The 17,299-nt window shown below is 45.5% G+C and overlaps 1 protein-coding gene across 2 annotated transcripts in view; it reads left to right on the top strand.

The window, feature by feature from the left end:
• The first annotated feature begins 4,158 nt into the window (after positions 1-4,158).
• NINJ2 (ninjurin 2) overlaps positions 4,159-17,299 on the top strand; it is an 80,436-nt gene continuing 67,295 nt past the window's right edge. Inside the window, exon 1 of one of the 2 annotated variants that reach the window (XM_058744102.1) lies at positions 4,159-4,589. In XM_058744102.1, the coding sequence (XP_058600085.1) occupies positions 4,416-4,589 (174 nt within the window). In that variant the 5' untranslated portion in view covers positions 4,159-4,415. Of the gene's footprint in view, positions 4,590-12,694; positions 12,848-17,299 lie in introns of those variants that run through there. The other variant, XM_058744103.1, reaches the window with a different exon arrangement.

The raw sequence follows: 17,299 nt of genomic DNA, 5'->3' as shown, positions 1-17,299 counted from the left end.
GACCTACAAACGGTTAAGCACTGCTATGCTGAACAGTGAAAATGAAAATGTTCTTTAACACTTCCATCATTGCAGAAAGTTCTAGTAGACAAGGCTAAAGTCACCTGATCTAATTCTTAATTACCATTTGGCCAACTTGGGCCCCTCCATAGACGCTCCAAAAGTTTCCCTTTCCATCCATCCTGGCCCTAGGATTCCTGGAGCAGTGAGTCTAGAAGTGTGTAAATGGATGTGTAAATGAGCATAAATGAGTTGGTAAGCCTGTTCTGAAGTGTGCCTTTATTCTCACTTGTGTATCTTGTTTGTTTTGTGTCTGCCCTTCCCCGTCTCACAAGCAGAGGTAACACATAGGGATGATTTTTCCTAAAAATTTTCTAATTACATAAATACTCCATCAGGGATCCTTAGCTTTTACATACTAAAATTCAGACCTGATTCTGAGATGTTATTCTGTTATACACATGAAGAATTTAATATAAACACACATTACCAAACAGACTTTAAGAGCTGAAGTCATCTTAGGAATCTTCTTTTATGACGCTTCACTTTTCACAAAGGAGAATATAAGACCCAGAGAAGTTAAGTGACTTGCCTAAGAACACACAGTGACTCAGCACACACAGAGAAACCTAGGTCACCTGGTTTTCACTCTAGGCTTTTCCTTACAATTAACCATTAAGGGATCTTCTTAGGCTGGCACAACTCTTTGTTTCTCCCACCTAGCAAGACATCCCTAGGATCTCATTGTCAGCCACCCATTCCATGTGCACTTTCTGAGTCGCTCTGAGTGTTTATGTATCTATAAGTTCAAGCATATTCTAAAAAATCCACTTCCCAAGAGGCAATTTCCCTAAAAATGCCCCTTGGGCTTCACACTGCAAAAGTCACCCTAGAGGTAAAGAGAAATAGAAAACTTTCCCATCTAGATTGGATAGCCTCCATGTAGGTATAGTTTCAGTATCACAGCCAAATGTCAGAGCACACTTCACTAAAGCTTAACTTTCCATCCCTGTGTCTCGCAAGGGCATGTGTTTTGTGATTTTATATCCCCATAGAGTTTAACATATTATTCTTACAGCATCAGTCTAGCTGTTACCTCTCAAGTGGGAATTATGTTTAAAAGATGTGGTCTGGAAGACTGGACATGGTTGTGGTAATTAGAACACCAGATTCTCTTTCTATTTATATTCTAGAACAGAAGTCAGCAGACTATGACCTGTGGGGCCAAATCTGCTCCACTATCTGTTTTTGTAAATAAAGTTTTATTGGAACACAGCCATACTCATTTGTTTATAGACAGTGTCTATGGCTGCTTTCATGCTACAATACCAGAGTTGAGTAATTGCAACAGAAACCATTTGGCCTCCAAGGCTAAAATATATTTGCTCTCTGGCCCTTTACAGAAAAAGTTTACTCACCCCTGGTCCAGAGTCACAGTAGATAAACCACTTTCCAAATCCAAATATACTTCCAAATGATGCTTATGAGGTTATCCAAATTTGGAAAGGTCTTACCAAACCAAAAGCGTTATTATAGCTAACTATAGCTGTTTCCTTTTAAAATCAATAGGAAATTGGGGGGTGGGGAGTAGGAATATATTCAGGTGCTTTTCTGTTTGGCATTTTCTCATTCTGATTATTTTCTCTATTTAGCCAGATGTATCCATATTATGTAAAGGATGATTAGAATCGTCACACAGGAACGCAAAGAGAAATAGTTGATATTTTGATTTTGACATCCAAAATAAGGTTTTCCAGCAAGATGATCATTTTGTTGTGTTTTGTTGAGAATGAGAATTTTGTTGGGTTTTGCTGAGAATGGGAATTTTCTCAATTTCTTTATTTCCTCTTAGAATTATTATCATTGAGTTCCACATAAGGCACATCCCAACCAAACAGAAAGAGAAAGAGGACAAAGCCAACCTTTTTGGATCCTAGATTATGGGAATTGTGGGAAGAACTGAAGCAGAGAAAGAGAAAGCAGGTATTCGGACATATTTCAATTTCTCTTCCCTGAGCCAAAATCACAGATAAAAACACGGACCCGGAACGCTAATTAGGATTTGAGTCTCGGGTTTGAATCTTGGTTCAACCTTGGGCAAATTCTTTGTGCTTCTGTTTCCTCACCTGTGACACACGGATAATGTGTTACAATTCAACCTTGCGGAATTGTTATTGGAAGTAAGCGAGGGTGTGTTAAAGTGCTCGGAATAGCAGTGGTCACATTGTGTACTTAAGGGGGATGGGAGTGATGGGTATCACAGCAGATCTTTGAAGGAATGCTGAGGAGTTGGCTCCATCTCTCACTCCTGGTTTGGAGTCTAGAAAGAGATTACCTTAAAAGCTATTCCAGCACCAGCTGGAGCAGCCACATCAAAACAAAGTCTTTACCAGAAGGGGGCTGAGCTTGCCTCTCTCCAGTGACAGACAGCAGCTCTCAGTTCCCATGTACCCAAGGGAGAAGTGGAGTGGTAGCCAAGTGTCTGGTAGGAGGAGTGTTTGGAGATCATCTTGGAGGGGTGGACCACTGAGCTGGTACCACTGGGATGGGAGCACATGTGAGTCATAGCAGGTCTCAGGATGGTCCACGTCACCACAAGAGCTGAGAGAGGGCAAAGTCAACAAGGGAGCCCACTGGGTCTTTAAGGGCAGAGAGAGGATGGACCATGAGTTATCCTCGTCACAGACATTAGCCACCAACACCAGCAGGAGGCCCAGAAATAGGCCGTCTCTTTTCTGTAGTCACCAACTCAGAGGGCAGCCCAGCCCCACCATAGCAGAAAGTAGCAGAGGCTCCAGGGTACGTCGAAGAACCATCACTCTTCTACTTCCAAGTATTTATAAACTGTGCCCCAGGGCACCTGGATGGCTCAGTTGTGAGTGTCTGACTTCGGCTCAGGTCATTCAGGTCATGATCTCGCAGTTTGTGAGTTCGAGCCCCACGTTGGGCTGCTATCAGCGCAGAGCCCACTTGGGACCCTCTATCTCCCTCTCTCTCTTCCCCTCCCCTGCTTGCACTCTCTCAGAAATAAATAAGGCATCTTATAAAATTAAATAAATAAATAAATAATAAACCATGCCCCTCTCCCACGTACCTAGATGTCATCTCTGGGGGACAGGGGTGGAAATTGGAAAGGCTAAACATTCTATCTAAACTGGACCATTTACCATTTAAATTAAATCCCACTGCATTTATCAGATTAGATGGATATATGATCCTCATCCCATTGACCACTCACCTCATGTCTAGCAGGATGGGGACTTATAAAGACATTACATCATTAATAGAAATAAAGAGGGGCGCCTGGGTGGCTCAGTCGGTTGAGTGTCCGACTTCAGCTCAGGTCATGATCTCACAGTCTGTGAGTTCGAGCCCCGCGTCGGGCTCTGTGCTGACAGCAGCTCAGAGCCTGGAGCCTGCTTCGGACTCTGTCTCCCTCTCTTTCTGCCCCTCCCCCATTCATGCTCTGTCTCTGTCTCAAAAATAAATAAACATTAAAAAAAAATAGAAATAAAGAATTGCCCCCTTCCACCCCTTTGGCAGCACATTTAAGTGTGGTGAGAGTAAATTTCTGACTCTGCTACTCTCCTCACTCCCTTTAAACTTGAACTGGATTACTCCAATTTAACACTGCCCCTACCGTGCACACTCACAGACATACCCACACCCACACATACACAAGCTGGTGTCTAAAACTAGCTTCAGGAACAAACCAGAAGAGTTTTAGGCTCTAAGGTAAACAAGAGAAAGAAAGCTTTTCCAAAAAAAGACTCACTCCTGGTAGCTTTATTTTAAAAGTAGGGAAAAAGCAACTACTTGCGTAAACAGAATTTGAAGGTATAACTTTTTCCTGCTCTCTTTCTGTCTAATCAAGGGAGAAAATGAGGACATCAAACAACCTGTCAATAAAAGTTTATTGTTAATCACTTTATAGAGTAAGGCTTATGCTTCGGGGCCTATTAAGTAAACTACATTTTTTTTTTAAAACTTTTAGCGCTACAGGGAACAAGAGAAAGAAGTCTCTAAGCCTCAGTCTTAGGAATATGCTAGAGTCCACCCACCCTTGATGACTGAGGACCCTATTCAGCTCCACCAATGTGAAGTCAGACAGCACGCTGAGGCTGTTTTTCCATTTCCTTGATAAATCCACAGGGTTTCTATGCCGGTAGAAAAGCTACTAACTCAAAGCAGGCTGAGTTTGACCTCGGATGGCCCCTCTGGTTCTGGAGGGGCACTGGCGCTATGAAAGAAAATGATGCTGTCACTACTAACTCAAAAGGCCACCTATCAATGTGTCACATGCCACCCCCTGGAGTGCACATGCGTGTGCACGCACACACGCACGCACGCAAGTGTATACATGTGTACACTTCCCCCCAGGGCTGAGCCCAGGACAGGCATCCCACATCAGATGGATGAATAGCAGGTCTGTCCTGCCAGCTGTGTGCTCTCTCCCACCCAAAGAAAGCAGTAGAGACTCAGACAGCAAAGCCTGGAGTTGCCCACGCAGTCTGTTACCAGCACCAGAGTGTGTGAAGGCACTTGAGGGCAGCAAGATGGAATCAGAGAGAGAAATCATCGACCTCCAAGTAAGTTCTCTCCGGGAGAGAGGAAGGAGGGTGGAGATGGGGGGAGCAGAGGTAAAGCTGGGGGAAGGAAGGATTAATATTCTGGTCACTTGATATTCTCCCTCTCACCCCCCTTTCTCTCTTACCCCCTTCTCCAAATGTTCCCTAGGCTTTATCTCTTTTTTTTCTCTTTCTGTTTCCCTGTCTGGTTCTTCGCTTGTTTTGAAATATGTGAGAAAGGGATTGTTTAAATCCCTCTTGGCCTCTGCTTCCTCTTGTCAGTCAAAGAGCTAATTAGATTCGCGTTACCAGAAGATGATTTCACATTCTGCACAGCGCTTTCCTCCAAACCCCAGGACAGTAGAGACTTATTTGAGAGCTGCTGGCAGTTCTCTGGAGGCAAGGAAAGATATGGGTTTTAGAGTTAAGAAGAGAGGCAGCTGGCCAACTTTGCATTTTACAGGTTGGAAAAAACTGGAGCCACTCCGTGGCTTTCTCCACAAAGCTCTCCTGTGGAGGACAGAGTGTCTTATTCGGACAGGGCAAGAAAAGGAAGCCAGTAAAATCTGCTAGCAGGAGGCAGAGACTGGTGTCCCTCCCTACCTGGGACAGGCTTGGAGGGCATCAGAGGCTCTAATCCACCATTGCAGGGAAAGGGAATGGGATGTTCTGGTAAGAGGAGAGCCAGGTCGCTGGAACTGGCACTCTCCAACTTTATTGAATAAAGCCAGCCTTTCTGTAGGGATCACAGAGGTTGCATGATAAATTTTCCTAGAGCTGGACAATTACAGGGTGGAGAAGGACTTTTGAGACCAAGGATTTTTGATCATGGTATCTGTTCTTCAAGCAAATCTTCAACACCCCAGTGTATGCTTCAGATGAAAAAGGAGCTGCTATGTGTGTTGGGCAGCATGATGGGGTCCTGGCAGAACTTCTGCCCTCTGTCCCTCCACCCCTGAGACACAACCAAAGAAGTTGTAGAATCACTTGGGGTAGTGTGTCAAAACCATTGGTCTACTAGAACTGCAAAATAGTGTCGTTTTCCTTGATTGTCATACAGCCCCAAACATGGTCCCAACTCAGGGCTTGATGGTCCTTCTGCCTGGAATATTCTTTCCCTGGGCTTGCTCCTTCTAGTACATTCAGATCTCAGCTCAAATGTTACTGACTCAGGGAGACCTTTGCCCTCTGTAGAGGAACCCTCCTTTCATTTTGTCTTCATCATTTGTTTTCTTTCTTCCATAGCACTGCTCACTATTTGAAGTTACATTGTTCATTTGATTACTTATCCAATCTAATCAATCTCATTAGAACATAAACTCCATTAGAGTCTGTTTCTTTCATTGCTCTATCCCTAGTGCCCAGGGCGGTGCTTGATAAACAGTAATTGCATGGAAAATAGTTGTAAGTGAATAACTTAAGGGAGCCATGAATTAAAGGGGATCACTAATAGGCAGAGGGTCACTCTACCAGACCATGGCAGAGTCAGGACTTCTGGACAACCCAGGTCTTCTGACCCTACAGTGTATTTTCTTTTTTCTTCCTCTAGTTCTTGCCTCCATTGGATATTTAGTAGCTAAGGAAATGGTACTGCTCATTTCCAGTCCCTGAAGAACAAGTTTCTTATGTGCTGATGAGTTAAATAATCCTGAGTTATAGGCTAAGGACATTACATTTGGAAGAAAGGTTCAGAAAGAAAGAGGTAGGCAGAACTATGGACTAAAGTGTTAGAGTACCCTTCTCTTCTTTATTAGAGTTATTCTCTCTCTCTCCCAATATAGTCTTTTATTCTGGCATCTTATTCACACTTTCCTTTGGTAGTTTATTTATTTGGTTGGCCAGAAGGTCATCCATTGAGTTTCTACATCTTCCTGTCTAGCCCTCTGGATCCAATGAGGAAATAGTCACTGTGGTCTTCTGAGAAGTCAAGTCTTGGTTCATGACAGGTGGAAATGTCTGTCCCCTAGTAGCATGATTTTACCCTCTCCTCACATGGTGTTGCCACATGAAATCCAGAGGAAAGACATATATAAAGACCCTAGAATATTATGTACTGAATAATATTAGTTCCTCTATTTCTGAGAATGGTTTTCCAGGGGTGGTAAAGACATATTGACTATAGCTAAGACATTTCATCTCTTCATTTAACAAATATTTACTAATCAATAACTATATATTTCACTCTGTGCTTGCTAGGTATGGAAAAGTTTTCTTATTTCATGAGGTTATTATAGTGTGTTGAATTCCTGCATGAGCTAAATAGTGTTATTCTGTTTTATAGCTCCAAGACTAATTCTTAAACTTGCAAATGTATTATTTACCCCTGGAAAGACAGCTAGATAGTATGTGTATGATGTACTGTGTTCTACCCTGAACACGTTAAAGCCCAAGTCCAAATAATAATGCCACAGTATTCAAATCAGGGCAACTCTCTTTACCGTATAAATATTGATCTCCCCTTTATAATCCTGATCTTGGAGACTTCATTTGTGCTAAGTATATAAATTAATTCCTATTCATCACTATCCCATTACCAAAACAAACCAAAGGAAGAACAAATATTTATTGAGCTTCAACACTGTATGAAGCAACAAAAACAAAAACAAAAACAAAAACAGAAACATGATACCTGACCTTAGAAAGCTTAAGTGGAAGAAAAGCAGATGACTATAATATAAAGAAAATGTTCAATTAAAATAGTATGCCCCCCAAATGTGGTACAGTTACCACCAATGGTTAGTAAAGGGAATACCAATGGCTAACAGTTTTTTTATTGTAATGGCTATCTTTATAGTTATAGTGTGTATTACAAAAAAAAGGGTAACTAATCCATCAAATCTGTGATTTCTAAATTTTTATTGCTCAGGATGAGGCTAAAGTAAGTGGCATGATATGTTTTAAGTTCTTATTCAGACTTTATGAGTGTCATGGGCACACCCTGAATATTTTAATAATTGTACCTGTCTTCACTGTTCAGAAGTGTGGCTGGTCTGGATGAAATGAAACACAGGTGTGTGTGTGTCTGTGCATATTGCTTCTTTCTTGTCACTAAAAGATTGAGATAGCAAACAAGGTACAACTGAAATTTGGGAAACTCCAATCTAAAAAACATTAAGCCTCTATCATCAGTGTTGCAGGTGTGTCCCCAAGGTCAACACCTTGAGAGTGGGATGGCTGGTACTGGTGCCTCTCCTTCCACAACCTGAAGCTGTGGCCTCCAAGCTTCTGCCCTTCTCCCAGCCCTTAGTAGCAGCCCTGCCAGACAGCTAAGGTGACTCCTTTTCCAGGCTCTAGACTGGACTAATTTCCCATCTTTTACCCCCTCCTCTGAGATCTGGATGAATAAAGGGTGGAAGACAATCCCTTTTCTTCTCCTTCAACCAGTGTTGCAACCCCACCGCTGAGTATGGAGTTCAAGCCACTCTCCTTGCTCTTTCCTAAAATGGAGCTCTTCTTCTGCTTATAGATTCACCTAAGGAGATTCAGTCCTCTGGCCTCTTTCTTCCACCTGTGCGGGATGTTGAGGGAGATACAAAGATGGTCAAAGATGGTCTCTTCGTAAGGGAATGAAGACTGGTACACACTGAATGCAAATTCAGTGTAGTAAGGGTTAAGTACAACAAGGGATAGAATGCACTGGGAGTGGAGGTAAAAATTACTTATGAATAGAAGGGGGGACTATAGGTAAAGTATTCTGGAGTATTTTCAAATTGAAATTCCAGACAACAGTTTGGTAGTATATATCAAGAGACTTAAAAATGACCCAGTATGGGGCACCTGGCTGGCTCAGTGGGTGGAGTGTGTGGCTCTTGATTTCCGGGTTGTGAGTTCGAGCCCCATGTTGGGTGTAGAGATTACTTAAAAAAATAAAATCTTAAAAAAAAAAAAAAAATGACCCAGTAATCCCACTTCTAGAATCAGCCTAAGAAAATAATCAGATATGTAAGGATGTTCACTGAAATACTGTTTATAGCAAAAAGGAGTATCCAACAATGAAAGAATGGTTAAATAAATTTTGGTACATCTGTTAGTGGATATCATGAAATAATTTTTTTCAATGTTAGGGAAGAATATTTAAAGGAATACCAAAATGCTATCATATAAATCAAAAAAGTAGGATACAGAAGAGTATAAACATTTTATCCCAACTTCCTTTAAAAATCATATAGAGTAAATATGTGCAAGAAAACCATTCCCAAGAAATACATCAAAATGTTAATACCGGTTATTTACGGGTTATGAATGACTTACTTTCTTCTTTTACTTTATTTTTACTTTTTATTTCCTTTAAACATTTTTACCGGCGCATATATTATATTTAGAATAGAAAAAAAAAAAAAACCCTGTAGTTTAAAAAAGAAAATTAGAGAAGCAGATGTGGCTATATGCAAATGAGTAGATCTGTGAATATGAACCACAGCAGATATATACACACATATATATTTATTCCCGACTCTGATTGCCATAGAAAATAAACAGCTGACTTATCTTTGTGTAAGTAGGCATCTCCTTTTAAGTGGTCATTCCACTTTTTAAAAGTTCTACATAGTAGCAACTCTGGTTTTTTATATCTCAGTATGCTCCAAGAACAGACTTCAGGAATGTGAAATCCAAGGACACACCCACAGACCTCTGAGTTTCTACACAGCCCCTTCCGAGGAAAAACATCAGAGGCAAGTAGGAAGGGGTGAGGTGGTTGCATCCTGATTTAGTCAGATCTTGTACCTGACAACTTCAGTAACTTGTCCTCTATCACCTAAAGAAAAATATAAAATCATTTGTATTAAGTAGAGAGACAGATATATAGATGATAGCTAAAGAGACAGACAGACAGACGGTGGAAGGATTTGGGACAACTTGTTGGAGGAGGTAGTCATTGGGTAAACTTTGAAGGAGGAATAGGACTCTGACCAATGGAGGATATTCTAGTGTGAACAGAAGCTGCAAGCAGGATATCACAGGGTGTATCTGGGGAAGGATGAGTAGTCCAATTTGTCTAGGCTATAAAGTGAATAGAAGAATAACAGTGGGGAATATGATTATAAAAGTGGGTTGGAACCAGATCATGATGGACAGTGAAGACCACGTTATTCCCCTCGAGGAGGAACTGACCAGTGACTCTAGTGATCGATGTTCTTTGCAGAAGCACCTGAGCTCTCAAGTGGATGTCCTGGAAAGGGGTGAGCAAGGAAAAGAAACGTGGCTGTGCCTCCCAAGACCTAAGGGCCCTCCCAGAGCTGAACTTCCAAATGGGACTTGGAGGGGCCTTTAGTCTAGCAGACCACAGGCCTTGTTTCATAGAAGAGAAAACAGAGTCACAGAGTTGTGTGATGTTTAAGTAGGTCTTAGAATCCTCACGTATGATCTGCCCAAAGTCAGCCATGACATTGGGCAGAGTATCCAATGGACAACACAATACTCAAAATGTATTTGTTGACTAATTCATAATTCAATTTGCCATCACAGTGAAAGGCCCTTCCAAATGTTCTAATCCTCCCTGCTTCCAATTCTGTGTCTCCCTCTCTCTCTGCCCCTCCCCTGTTCATGCTGTGTCTCTCTCTGTCTCAAAAATAAATAAACGTTAAAAAAAAAAAAAAATTTTAACAAAAAAAAAAAAAAGAAAAAAAGGGGCGCCTGGGTGGCTCAGTCGGTTAAGCGTCCGACTTCAGCTCAGGTCACGATCTTGCGGTCCGCGAGTTCGAGCCCCGCGTCAGGCTCTGGGCTGATGGCTCAGAGCCTGGAGCCTGCTTCCAATTCTGTGTCTCCCTCTCTCTCTGCCCCTCCCCTGTTCATGCTGTGTCTCTCTCTGTCTCAAAAATAAATAAACGTTAAAAAAAAAAAAAATTTTAACAAATGTTCTAATCCTCCCAACCATGCTGTGGTCCTTACTCCACCTTCATTGGAACAGGAAATGAAGCCCAGAAAGGTCAAGTACACCATCACAGAGCACGAAAGTGGCAGGGCTAGGACTTAGACGTAGGTTTTCTTTTTGCTATACTCTAGCTCAGTGGTTTTCAAATGTGGCCCCTGGAGCAACAGTATCCCGTCACTTGGGAACCTTTTAGAAATGCAAATTCTCAGTTCCTACTCCAGACACACTAAATCAGAAACCCTGGGGAGGGGCCCAGCCATCTGTATTTTAACCAGTCCCTTGATAATTTTGATGTACTCTGAAGTTTCAAAACCACTGCCCACTGCCCAGGTACATTGCTGACTGACGTGGGGGGTTGGTATGGAGGCTCCAAGCCTGACCTCCTTTCTCCCACATGATCCTAGAGAAGCCAAGGAGTAGCGCTCAAGCTGGACCTGGAGTAAGGCAGGAATGCTGGCAAAGCAAGAGACCCCAGCTGGATCAGATGTCATGGACGAGGAGCTGCCAGTCACTTTGTGAGAGCACAAAGAACCTAAGTCTCCCAAGTCCAAACTTCCTGTTTCAGTACGGGCACCACCAACCACACTGTCACTGCTGCTACTTGCCTGCCACATACCTGTAGGGATTTATACCCACTCTGATGAGAGATGGTTTGGGATTACCCCAGCCTGGGAAAGAGGGTGTTAGACAAGCCTAGGGAGGTTAAGCATAATGAAGGGCACAGGTGAAGATGGATGTCTCCGTCCTGTCACCCAGCCCTGCTTCACGAGAAGAGCAATCGTAGGCAAGGGTGGGACTTTCCCACAGGGCACAGATACCTGGGGTGGGGGGAGGGAGGTACTCTGTGTCTATAGGGGTGGAGGGAAAAGAGCACAGGAATACAGCACTCCCGAATAGTCTGTCCGGGACCTTAGGGATGGGAGTAAGGAGGGCAGGGAGCACCAGCCAGGTGGGAGTTGCATCCTGCAATCCAGAGCATCTCTACACAAAGCCTAACCAGTGTCCTAAAGCAGTGAGCCTCGGAGCTGGAAGTCCACCAGGCTCCACGCCAAGAGAATGGAAAACCCTCGGCCTCTCCAGAGGTGAATTCTGTTTCCAAAGCCCCATCCAGGGAACTGGGACTGTTTACCCCCAGGTCCAAGAATCAGGCTTTGCTCTTTGGTTTTGTGTGCTTGCCTTGTGCCCTAGGCACAGAGTCCAGGGACCCATCTTCTGCCTGAATACACATTTTCAGTCCATATCTGTACACAGTGGGGCCGGTGCCATTCATGCAGCCGGGACTTTCCCTGCCACACCCCCCTACCTTCACCCGCAGTTTCCTAGAAATGCGACCGCCCAGTGTTAGGATTCAAGCATGGCTCAGTCCCCAGGGATAGCTGGGCAGGGTGGGGCTGGCAGTGTTGGACCTTTAATGCCTCGCCCTGTCTCACCCTGTCTCTATCTCTCTGGTTTCACAGCAATCTATGTCATTTAATGTTCATCCACCTCCCTTGTTGTGAACTGCCTCTGACAGAGTTTGGGTTGGGAGTGGGGAGCAGAAATCTCACAAGGCCTGTGACTTGTCCTGGTTGCAGCAGAATCTCTGTGAACCAAATCCTGGGCTACTCCCAGCAACCACGGCAAAGCCAGTGCCATGCCAGTCCCACGGAACCTCCTAATTGCAGAGCTCTGTGCTTTCAGGCCCTTGAGGAGCCGGAATTGGACAGAAGTTCCAAATCCTCTGTCAAAGCTGAGCCATCTCCTCTCCATACCCCGGTGGTTGTGGGGTAGCTTCAAGAGGAGGCAGGGTGGGATGGAGGGGAACCAAGGGGAGACCGCCTTCTGCTCACTGCAATTTCCAGTGGCCTCCCAAACCCCAAGAGTTCAGTATGGCCTGCAGGGTCTCCACATGCTTTTGACAGTAATAGCGGCCAGCAGGGGGCTGCCACTGAGATTGTGAGATAGAATCAGAGAGACAGAGGAGCCCTGTTATTTTGTTTTCCATTCTCCATGTGATCTGCAGTATTTTTCCTCCTTCCCATTAGAAGTACGCCTCCTCCCCTACCATCCTGATGTGACCTACTTATCTACTCCCTTTAAAGGGAGGTACTCTGGAAGGCATCCCAGTCTAGGGCGGTTCTGTCTGTGATTCTCAGAGAGACAAGCTGTCTCTTTAATAAGGGAAATCCAGAAGCTGTAAAATTGGGGGTGGGGTGGCACGAGGGGGTAGGGGGAGGTAGTAAGGAGGTTAGGTAAGGTTGGGGAAGAAGGGAAATGGAGGTTGGTGGAGCCCGAGAAGAGTGTTCAGTGGTGTGGCTTTGGCCAGCATGACAGATTCATGCCATGACTAAGGGAAACAGGTTCTGGACCGGTCAAAGGGCGGTGGAAGCAGCAGATGTTGACTGCTGGAGAGACTGTATGAAACGAGGTAAAAATAAAACAACATTCCAGCTCTAGCACTTTCCCACTTTCTGCCCCTAGTTCACTGAGCTATCTAATCTCTGAGCCCCTGTTGCCTTATCTGCAAAATGGGAATAATAAATCTACCTCAGAAAATGGATGAAAAGATTAAATTATTTACCCCACCCTCTGTTCCCTCCTGAAGAAAACCCAGCGAGGTCTCAGAATAATGGCACATATGTGATAACAGCTACCATTTGTTTATAAGTACCTATCCTGTGGGAGGCACTGTACATGTAGTTTAAATTCCATGAGGAATGAAGTATGCCCAATAAGGAATCTGAGGCTCTGAGAAGTTAAATCACTTATGCAAAGTCACACAGCTAGCAAGTAGCAGGGCTGAGGTTCCCACTCTCAGCTATCTGACTTGAGCGTGTGCTCTTAAACATACCTCCCCTAGACTATAACATCACCAGCCTTAATGAGAAAGGATTTGGCAAAACCCTTGTCCCCACGTCTTAAGTAAATCTGGAATGCTGAGTCAGATAGGGGCTGGAGAAATCAAACAATAATTGGGTTGTATAATGCTATCATTTTACGCTAATCTTGGCACTGAGGAGAGATTGTCTTGCAGACTGGAAGTCTATAAACGCCTATCTGGTCTCCAGCCACTGGGCCTCCAGTTTGGCCTCCCTCCAATCCATTCTCTTCACTGTACCCACAGAGAACATTTTCCTCCTTCTATCAGAGTGGTTCCCAGCTGCCCTCAGCATTACATCCAAACCCAATGTGGCCAGCGCTCATCTTGTCCCTAGCAGGCCCCAGGCTTGGGAGGCCCTACTCCATTTTTATCAAATGTATTAAAATACACCCGTATCCTTCACTAAACATGACTTTTTTTAATGTAAAAATTTTGAAAGGCTTTTTAATGATTTGAATGTTGAAATGATTAATTTAAGCATTCAGTTTTCGTATGTAGGTGCCAATACGGTTTTTGCGGGTCTCAAATATTTGGGGCCTTTGGAAAGCTCCTAAGTACTATGCACACACACGGTGCCTAATGGGTGACACAGCTGTTGCTGCAGCCCCTGTCCACGTTCCCTGCATGCCAGGCTTTTGTAAATACGGTTTCCTGGGCCTAGAATTGTGTTTCTTCTGTAAGTGCACCTGCTCGTACCATTCCCCCCTCCCTCATTGCCCTGCAGTTTCTTTCTTTGACCTTCATAGGTGCTTAGCCTCTCAGCTTCCTTGTGTGTAAAACAGAAATAGTGATACCTACTTCATAACGCTTTAGAGAGGATAAAATAAGTTAATATACCAAAGCATTTCTATACAAAGTATGATTCATGCACCATCACAGGGGAGCTTGTTAGAAATGCAGAGTTTCAGGTCCCACCCCAGATGACTGATCAGAATCTCCCAGAAATCACATGTGAGTTTTGAGGAGTCCTGCACTACAGCACCCAGAACAATGTCTGCTACATTGTAGTAGTAAATGATAGCCATCGCTATTGTTATTGTTGTGATTACTAAAAGCCAATTTTTTATAGTTGTCTCCAGTTTCCCTTCTTACCTTTTAACTTCTGAACTCCAGTGCTTTTCTTCTTCCTCTTTTTTTAATGTTTACTTGTTTTTGAGAGAGAGAGAGAGACAGAGAGAGAGAGACAGAGAGAGAGAGAGAGACATAGAGACAGAGAGAGACAGAGTGAGAGCAGGGAAGGGACAGAGAGAGAGAGAGGGAGACACAGAATCCAAAGCAGGCTCTAAGCTCTGAGCTGTCAGCACAGAGCCAGATGCGGGGCTCCGACTCACAAACTGCGAGATCATGACGGGAGCCCAAGTCTGACGCTTAACCGACTGAGCCACCCAGGCGCCCCTAGTTCAGTGCTTTTCAAATGTTGTTCCCGCAGCACACTTGCATCCTGGGAGCTGGACCATGCATGGCAATTCCAGCTAACTGCTGGGCTTACAGTCAAGACACTCAGGTAGCTTCCCTCCATCTCCGGAGGGAGCTAGCCGAGGAAATTGCAACAGGTGGTCATAAGGACCACCAAAAGAGGGATAGAGAGGTGCTAGAAGTGGCAGCTGACCCAGGCTTGTGGGGTTGAGGAAGGTGCTCTCCAATCTAAGACCTGAAAGGGGAGTTGGCAGGTCGTCTCTACAGCGGACTGACTGCTCCTACAGGGTAAAAGGGCCTGTTAAGGCTTTGCTCTACGGAATATCTACGGCCCTTGCTGTTTGCTCTCCCATGCAAACAAGGGAACCCAAGGGGGCGTGAGTCTAGACACAAATTGGTGTCCTGGTATGAAGCCCAGTCACTTAGAAAAAAATTTTGGCCTCGTTGCAAACTGGGCCTTCGGTAGTTTTACAATTCTTAATCTCTCAGAAACTTGGTTTCCTTGTTTCTAGAACCAGGATAACGATACTCCCTCTACAGGGGGTCGGATCGCGAGGCTTAAGGGACAGGACAAGTCAGGTTCCAGGCACCTAGTAGGGGCGGGATCAAGTGTTCCTTTTCTGTGAAAAGGAACTGGGTGGATTTAGGTCCGAGGGCCGGAGCGTCGGAAACGGTAAACACTTCTGAGTACTTGCAAATACCGCCTTCCCTTCCCCTCCTCCCACCTGGGTCGGGACGCTGAAGTACGGGGCGGGTGTGTGCAGTCCGCGAGCAGCTGGAGGGGACGGGGTCGCCTAGGGTCGCAGGTGGGCTGGTTTTGGAGGGAAGAAAAGGCGCACTGTTTTCCCGGCGCCCGGGGCAGCCTTGCTGGATGCTCTGAAAACTCCAGAACAGAGCCGGCACAGTGTGGCCACGGCGAGCCTCGGGCAGCCGGCCTGTCTTTAAGAGGTGCGCTCCCTGGCAGAGGCCGCGCTGGAAATGTGAATATTCCTTTCACAAGGGGCACACCGCGTGCGCGAAGGCCGCCTCGGGAGAGCTCGCCGCCCCGCTGCCCAAACCCTCCGGGGGAGGCCGAGCGGAAGAGGCCGCTGATTGGCTGCGGGGGAGGCTCGTGCGGCGCGGACCCTCACGCCCCCAGCCCCGGGCAAGCTGCGCGCGGGGTCGCAGGGGTGCTGGGTCGGCCGGGCCGGGGCGGGGAGGGCGCGCGGCCGCGACCGCAGGTCAGCTGACTCCCGCGGAGCCGGCCGAAGGGCTCACTTCCCCGTCCGGCCCCGGGGCCTACTGGGGGTTGGCCTTGAGCTTTTGTTACGTGGCTGCCCCTCTTCCTTCCCCTGCTGAAGGCCGAGGGCAGTCCTCACCCTTTGCTGAAGGAAAACAACCCCCTCCCCACCTCAGCTCGGCCCAGTCTCCGGCTCTGGTACTGACAGTCCCACTGGCTTCGGGTCCGGGGAGGGCAGGGTGGCCCCTTCCTGCTTCTCCAGCTCTGGCACGGCGCGCTCTGGCTGATCCTGATCGCGGTGGGTGGAGCCGGGTCGGGGCTATTTCGGTTCCTTCTTGGCCTGGAGTGCTTGGTTTCCTGCTGAGTTTCCCCTAGGCTTCCCTTAGGTTATTAATAATAATAGCTACCATTTTTCTGAGCACTTAGTTTATATCAAGGAGGCACTTGACATATTTTTATTTTTATATTTCAGAGCAACTGTGTAGATATCAACCCCAGCTTATAGATGAAAACACGTGAAGCTCAGGGGAGTTAATTTGCTGAATGTCACAGCTAGCAAGTAATTCAACGGGGATTCACATACTAGGCTGTCTGACTACAACGCTGTGCACTCTCCCCCCTGCCATGCTTTCCCGGTGAGGTCTTTGCCAGGGCCATGTTGAAGACTGATGATGGTCAGCTAAATTTTACCCTAAAGCTACACTGTCGTTAAGACTTTTTGGGGGCCAGACTAGGAAATAACCTAGCTCTGGGGCAATATTAGAAAAGATTCCCCTAGAACCTGTTTGTTTGGCACAGAGAGCTATCAAAGCTAGTATCTGGAATTCTTTCATGACTTCCGTGAGAGGCATCCTGGCTTGAGGCACATTCCTCCTCCCTTGCGCATACCCCTTCCTCTCCCCTTCATCCTCTCAAGAAAGAACAAACCATTGCATTTGTCCAAAACCTCTCCAATTGGAACTAGGCCTGTAAATCAAGCATAAACAAAACCAGTCTTGAGAAGGGGAAAGTGAGGCGGGGGGGGGGGGGGGGGGGGGGGGCGGGGGGGGCAACTCAATTGGATCATTTTCTGGTGCTCAGAGTGCTTGAGAAGGACAATCTCCCAGGTCCTATCCTACTTGTCCCCGCAGAGTAGACATATCCTATGACCTCTTCTCAGTGAGAAGGTAGGACTGTTTGAGAAGGTGGAGGAGGTAGCTGTGAAAACCAGAAAGCATTATGCATAGAAGACAGGATTTTTGTTCTGATGAGACATCAGTAAAGCAATGGCTGGTGTTTATTATTCTAAGATAGTACAAGCAGGGGTGCCTGGGTGGCTCAGTCAATTAAGCATCAGACTTCAGCTAAGGTCATGATCTCCAGGT

The sequence above is a fragment of the Neofelis nebulosa genome, chromosome 8, assembly GCF_028018385.1.
Source record: "Neofelis nebulosa isolate mNeoNeb1 chromosome 8, mNeoNeb1.pri, whole genome shotgun sequence".
In the NCBI taxonomy this organism is placed as follows: domain Eukaryota; kingdom Metazoa; phylum Chordata; class Mammalia; order Carnivora; family Felidae; genus Neofelis; species Neofelis nebulosa.
This window is presented reverse-complemented; position numbering and strand designations above follow the sequence as displayed.